This window comes from Setaria viridis, chromosome 4, assembly GCF_005286985.2.
Source record: "Setaria viridis chromosome 4, Setaria_viridis_v4.0, whole genome shotgun sequence".
Lineage (NCBI taxonomy): Eukaryota > Viridiplantae > Streptophyta > Magnoliopsida > Poales > Poaceae > Setaria > Setaria viridis.
The window spans coordinates 16,672,044-16,679,357 of record NC_048266.2 but is presented as its reverse complement, the minus strand read 5'-3'; the positions used below and the strand labels follow the sequence as shown (position 1 = coordinate 16,679,357).

Here is a 7,314-nt window from a genome sequence, read left to right as displayed (position 1 = left end):
TCTTGGTATTCTTTTGACTGCAAAGCCAAAAAAGTACATTTCCATTAATATTACTTTTTTAAGGTAGTTTGCCATTTCGGGATTTTTTGCCTTGTAAGATTTGCCAATGTGATTTGCGATGAGCTTAGAATTTGTTTTGATTATCAGCCTTCTAGCCCCCACAGCTCTTGCCTTGCGAAGACCAAGCAATAATCCCTTGTACTCTTCGACATTGTTTGTGTGTCCCGCGAAGCATAAGCGCACTGCATATCTTAACTTTATTCCCGACGGTGATAACAACACCACGGATGATACAGCCCCATCATCACAATATGCCTCGTCACAATACATCTCCCATGGCTTCTCTTGAGGTTCATCTTCTTCTTCGTTGTTATCTATTGGGGTGCAATCTGCAACGAAATCATGTAGGACTTGCGATTTGATCGCTGATCGTGAAGTGAAATTAACAGCATATTGTGATAGCTGTGTCGCTCATTTGCCAATTCTGCCGAAAGACTCTTTGTTTTCAAATATACCTCTCAAAGGCAAAGAACTGGGTGCGGTGATTGTATAGCTTTAGAAGTAGTGTTATAGCTTTCTGGATGCTATTACCACTGCATAAGCCATCTTTTCCATCTCGGAGTTAAACTTCTTTGAGCTGGCCAGGGCTTCGAAGATAAAGTATACTGGCAATTGCTTCATATGGCCATCCACTTCTCTTTCTTCTACCAATGCCGCACTGAGCACTAAATTCGATGTTGCGATGTACAACAACAACTTTGCTTTCTCTCCTGGGCTAGTTAAAACTACCATGTTTTCAAGATGTATGCTTTCTGCTCTTCTGAACCCCAAACAAATTTGTTCTTCATTGCCAACAACCTGAAGAAAGGTAGACTTCTCTCTGCTGACTTCGAAATAAATTGCCCCAAAGCTGCTATTCTCCCGGTCAGTTTTTGGATGTTTCTTTTTGTTCTTGGTTGTTTAATTTTCCTAATTGCCTCAATTTTCTCTGGGTTTGCCTGTATGTTGGATTTTGACACCATGCAGCCAATAGCTTTCCTTATTTCACGCGGAAGACACATTTTTCTAGGTTGAGTTTGAGGCCATACTTTCTCAGGTTTGCAAATGTTTCACACAAATCCACAATGTGGTCCTCTTTCTTCTTTCTTTGCACTACCACATCGTCAACATACGCGAAGATGTTTCTCCTGAGTTGCGGGCCCAACACTATATGGATCATTCTATTGAAAGTTGGCCCAGCGTTCCGAAGACCTTTCGGCATCCTTTTGAAACAGAAGACTCCAAACGGTGTGATAAAGCTCGTTTTCTCGTCATTAATTTTCTTGATCCAGACTTGGTGGTATCCAGAGAAACAATCCAACAAAGACATTATCTCACAGCCTACTGCGGAGTCAACTAGGATATGAATTCTTGGCAGAAGGTAATTGTCTTTAGGACAAGCCTTGTTCGGGGATATAAAGTCTATGCACATTCTCCGATCTTCGTTTTTCTTCGGGACCATCACAATGTTAGATAGCCAAGTGGTGTACAATACCCCTGCGTATCACCCTGGCGTCCAGCAGCTTTTGGACTTCGCACTTAGCTGCCAAAATCTTTTTGCAGGACAAGACTCTCAACTTTTGTCTTCATGGAGGTATTTTCGGGTCTGTTTCCAACACTTGCTCGATAACACTTCACGGCACTCCTTGCAAGTCTTTTTTTGCTCTAGGAAAACACATCTTGGTTGTTTCTCAAACAAGTTATTAGTTGTTCTTCTTCTTCTTCGGACAAGTCTCTTGCTATGATCACAGTCTTGTCCAACACGTCTTTGCACAACTGCACTCTCTTTGTGTGCTCAAGAGGGCGGACCATGTCCTTTTCCTTGGTCTTTTCATCCGGTTCTTTGAACTCAAGTTCTTCTTCTTCCTCCTCTATGAGATGTATTGGTTTTTGATCAGGTCCAGTGTAACACCCGGAAAAATTAAAAAAAATGTTGACCGGCTATTTTAAATAGAGGCTAAAAGTTGACTTTTTCATGCGTTGCTCGGATTAGTGAATGGACAACACAGAGGCATAGCTCTCATCGAATACAATCCGTTTGACAACCCATATGCATTTTTTGGAATAGGGGTCACAAAGTTATGATTTTTCACAATCAAAGTAATGAAGGTGCTACAGTAATGCGTGAAACAGTAACCGACCCTTGATGGTGTACGTTTCTACGTTCCCCCTCAGCCGCACCTTTCTTTCTCCTATCGGTTCCCGTGGATGACATCCCAGCCTAATCCCTTTGTGCCGTCCTCCTTGGTCATGACCGCATAGAGATCAAGAGAGGGAGACAGATTGGCATTTAAGGGAGGGGAGAGATCGGTGAAGGCTCAGCGAGTCAGTACCTCTCCTGCAGATGAATCTACTCTTCTCTTCTATTTGGCCATGAGGTTTTTCGCCCCCATCTGATTGGTTCTCCCTGCTGCCATGGGACAAGGAGGACGAAGGATAGGGCAGTAGAAGAACCAACAAAAACAGATCAAGGGGAGGAGAGAATCATGAAGGCATGCTAGATCGTCTCGTGCTCGCTGTTGTCTTTGTTTTGGTCGAGGCAAAACCCTAGGTGACGTCATACTCTGCTGTAGCACATGTATTTTGGATGTTTTGGATCGCAGTAATGTTGGTTGATGTCGATTAGAGGCAAGGTTCCAAAGAGGAATGTTTAATCGATCAATTTCTGGATGCCCAGGAATTTTCAGAGTGTGCAGTTGGTTGATCCAGTGATATCTCAATTGTTTTTAGGCACTGTAAATTAGGGGAAAATTCATATTGATTAAAAGGACTGTGTAAGTTTTATTTGAGATCAAGAATTGAAATTTTAGGCCTGGTGATTTAGGAGATATGGTGTGTTCTTGATGGCTATCGGTTTCTGTCAATTTTCAGAATAGTTTTAGATCTATTCAGTTTTGGATGATCTTAGTGGCCGAATTGCTATGGTCAATAGTTGGAAAAGTTGTTAACAATTCCTTTCTCACTCTTTGGAGAGTTTGATGACCTTTTTTAGCCTAGTATTTTTTTAGATATCATGGCTGCAAGTTGACTGCTGGAAAAGGCAGCGTTCTTTGACAGGATCTATATTTCCTGGTCTTAGACACCCTTTCAGTACATAATGATTCCCAAAATCATACTAGTTCTGTTGTGTTTTCACAATTTTTCCATCCATGTATGGTTCAAATTTTTCCAAATAGTAGAACTTCAGGTATGATTTTTCTAATTTGGTTTGTCCTGCTTGGTTGACAGAACACATCAGTTTGCTTGTTATTATCTTCACCTTAACTTTAAATTCAGAACTATGGCTGATCTGAAAATGGTGGTTTTATTTATGTTTAATCTTGTTAAATAATTGTCCTACGTTATTTTTCTCACATGAGAATGATGTTGAAGTAAAGAGCTGATAATATTTATCACAATGCATCATGTCATGTGCATTTGCATTTATATGCATTTGAAGCAAATCATCATCCTATGGTTGTGATAGTACTAGTACACATCGTGCGTTGCCCGAGGAGGGGTGAGATGTAAAAGAAGTCATGGCATTTGCATTCATTTGCATTCATGGAAGATTTCACAACATTATGTGCTATTGTTGATTTGAAGGTTGGAGTATTTATATATGAGAAGCAAACTTTAATTTTTGTTGATGCTTAACCTACTTTCGATCTAAATAACTTGTTAAAATAAATTGTTTGCTGAGATTTCAAAATCTCACCCTTGCTTTACTCTTTCCAGGTTCTTGAAGCTTTCATGAGGAGTTGGGAAGTAGCAGCACTTTGCACTCAACATGTTTCCACTTGACCTTTTATGATGTAAAAGAATGTTTAGTGTTCCGGAGTTTTGGTTCCTTATGTTAAAAGTTTGTTGGAGTTGTTTAAACTTAAAAGTTTTATTCTTGGTGCTCTATAGTATGATCTTTTATGTTATCATGTTATGACCTACATCTTGCTTATAATTATCTTTTATGTGGCTTCCGCGATTCTTAAGTTTCAAAGGAGTTGCTGCTGAAATTTTCTTAGCTGTAGGATGTGTAGTTAGTGGCATTCCACGATTATGGGGACGACTTCATCAGCCTGGAGGAGCTCGGGCGGTGTTAGACATCTGGGACCAATCCATCGACCTGCGCAATGCGTTCGCCAAGTACAACGAGGATGGTGATGGCGTGATCACGGTCAAGGAGCTGTGCTGCCCGCTCCGGAAGCTGGGCGAGGAGGTGATGGCTGAGCAGTGCGCAGAGATGGTGGTGGCGTTTGATAGCAATGGCGATGGGTCATCTCTTTCGACAAGTTCAAGGTCATGTTGAACACCGAGCCGGCGGCGTGAGGAGCCATACGTGCCATGCCCAAGCGTACGTCTTCATCTCCGATCGTTCATCGATGCACGTATGCACCCCTTGCGCAATCCCTAATTAGCCACTTGTAAAGGACTAAAGGGAGACGGATCAGTTTTAGGATTTCATGTTCTGATGGTTGTTTTAGTCTAGTTCCGGATTGGTTTGTGAAGCCTTTTGATGTGACCAAATTTAACAGAAAAATTTGGAGCTACGATTCAGGAGAGAGATCTGGTACAATTTTAATTCAATTTGATTTCCTTCCTAAAATCTAATATTGCTTGCCTTAGATCATAATAGTTGGTTTATACGATTTTAGTGCTTGATTAGTTTTTATTCTTTACCTTTTATTTTCTCCACTGTTGTCTAGGCTCATATAGCTCGATCGTCGTCTTGCCAATCTCATACGCATGCTCGTTGAATATCCTTTTAGCACTCTTTGTGTGAATGTGTGATTGCTTATTGCGTCCTCAGTCGGGCTCCGATCTTACTTGAAACTCGCGTTGTTCCTGAAATGCACCTGATGAGACTTAAAACATTGAAACTCTATTAATAAAACTCTTTCAGAATAACCTCTCAAAAATCCAAGTTTCAGAATTGAAAGTCCGGCAGAGTCAAAACCCTTTTGAGAGAGATCGTGAAGGAGTAACACTGGTTCCTTGTTTGTCCTTGTTTAGGCGGAGACAGGCCTAAAAAGATGCTAAGCGTAGTACTACTACTACGGAGTATCATTAGCATGCAGTCTGCAGAGCTCCTGGGACCTGCAGCCCCGCCACAGTTTCTTTTGCTCGCTGCCAACGCGGTAACGCCCAACGAACACTGTAGTCAAACCACATCTTGGAAGTCGATTATTGTACTAGTCCTAATCCTAATGAGCCTGCGTCTTGCCCCACATAATGGTCAAAGGTTCAGGGCTCAAAACCAAGGATTGATTTCACCGGGCACGGGGACACAGGCGCACAGTGCACGCACAGAGGCCTAGCTTGACCGTTGTTGCAGCCTTCTGCGGTTTCAACCCATGGCTCGGTGGCCGCGTCCAGTCTTCTCGCTTGTCCTGTCCCTGTCCAGACTCCTGAATGAGATTCAAGTTGGGATCGTTCCAGAGGAGATTGAAGTTCTAGGCTTCTAGCTAGGATCGTTCAAAGGGGGAATCTCTCTGAGCAACACACTATCTGCTTCGCGGAGCTCCAACACCTAACGCATCCTCCCCGGAAGGGAAGAAGAAGATGGACGGAGACGGCGACATGATCCCATTTTCGCCCTCCGCGGAGACATCGCCCTCCTCGTCCGATATCGCCAGCGAGGTTCGTTCTTCTTCAGAAATCAGAATCGATGTGTTTATGTGCACGAGGGAGAACCTTTGGAATCCTCATTTTAGTGTCTGTTGCCAGTCCACGGGGTCGTTCTTTCGGGACCGGAGCACGACGCTGGGGACGCTGATGGGCGTGTCCCTCGCCGACGAGGAGCCGGGGCCGGGCCAGGACCACCACCAGCCGGAGCGGGATGCAGGGGAGGGGACGGAGACTCCGCGCGCTCCGGTGCACGAGGGTGAGGGGTGGAGGTGGCGCGGGAGGTGGAGGCGCCGGCGCTGGCGCAGCGCAGGCGGCAGCTGGTGGAGGCTTTGCAGGGACGACGCCCGCGTGCCCACGTCGCTGGGCCACTTCCTGGACATGGAGAGGCAGCTCTCCGGCGCCGGGCTGCTGTGCGGCGACGGCTCGGGTGGGAGGGAAGTTGCCGCGGCCGCGGTCTCGCCCCTGCTCGAGGACGACGGCAGGGTGCGGCCGGCGGCGGCTGGTGCGGCGGGGGAGGAAAGCGGGAGGTGGAAGCTGCGGAGACCGGCGCAGGGGACCTCGTCGTCCCTGGCGAGTCTGCCGGTGCTGCTCACGGCAATCTGCAGCGCTATCTTCGAAACCCATCCATCCACTAGAACAGGTCGTATGTTATGATGTCAGCTGAACTCCAATCGTCTACCAAGATTCCTCCCACGTCATTCCGAAGCAGGTGTTTTGTGTTTTTACCCATAATGGCTCCGATTATAAGAGGATCTTCGTGTGAAAACTTGTTCAATCTCATGTGAGCCTCTGTGAAGGTAATTGGGATGTGTGACCTCTTTGATCTGAAAGCCTGTCCTGACGAGATATGACTAACTTCGGGTACGTGGTCTTTCGGAAAAAAATTGCATGGCAACGCCCCCATAATCATCGCTGTGCAGCCCCTATCTTGATTTCTGCCACGTGTGCTGTCCAGCGATCGTGAGCTCGACTCCGCCTGGGAACGATCGTGCGCGTGGGATCAGCCTGGCCCGCCTGGGCTCTCAGCTCTCAGCTCGGCTCCAGGCGATCGTGCACATGGGAACGACCCACTCAGCTACGTCGTTCGTGCACTCAGGCCCAATGCATGGGCCAACGCGTGGCTCGGTTCCGGAACCCCTAGATGAGCACCGCAGTTTGGAGAAATGCGCTTGTATCCATTCTGTCGCCTCCGTCGTCCGCTGCCACCAAGAAGGACAGCCGCCATAGAAATCTTCGACGAGCATTGCAGCCGTAGCAGCCGTCATGATGGGAGAAGGAGGCCAGGAGGATACCAGTCTGCACTCCATGGTAGGAGAAGCCTCCCCACATATCGCAACTGCAATGACGGTAGGAAGCTAGGAGAATGACAACATTCTTGATTCGTCACCAATAGTGTCGCTGGTGTCTTCTATAGCACACAACGGAATGCAACCAACGCATGTACATATTTTTTTCGCATTCTTTGATAATCATGAGTTTTCACGTGTGTGTTTGACCGTGTTACGAACAGATGGCTGATGAAGTTGTTATACAACAGAGGATAAAGCTTATGAGATGTACAACACCTATGCTGCAAGATTGGGTTTAGTATTAGAAAGAGCCATACAAAGCGACGAAAAGATGGGACTCTACATCAGAAATATTTGGTTTGTAGTAACGAAGGTCATCAAG

The 7,314-nt window shown here is 45.7% G+C and overlaps 1 protein-coding gene across 1 annotated transcript; it reads left to right on the top strand.

Moving 5' to 3' along the window:
* Positions 1-5,301: 5,301 nt before the first annotated feature.
* Positions 5,302-6,418, top strand: LOC117854013 (uncharacterized). Its single transcript, XM_034736293.2, has 2 exons — positions 5,302-5,655; positions 5,743-6,418. The coding sequence occupies exons 1-2, from the start codon at positions 5,578-5,580 to the stop codon at positions 6,295-6,297; spliced, it is 633 nt and encodes a 210-aa protein (XP_034592184.1). The 5' UTR covers positions 5,302-5,577; the 3' UTR covers positions 6,298-6,418.
* The last annotated feature ends 896 nt before the right edge of the window (positions 6,419-7,314 follow it).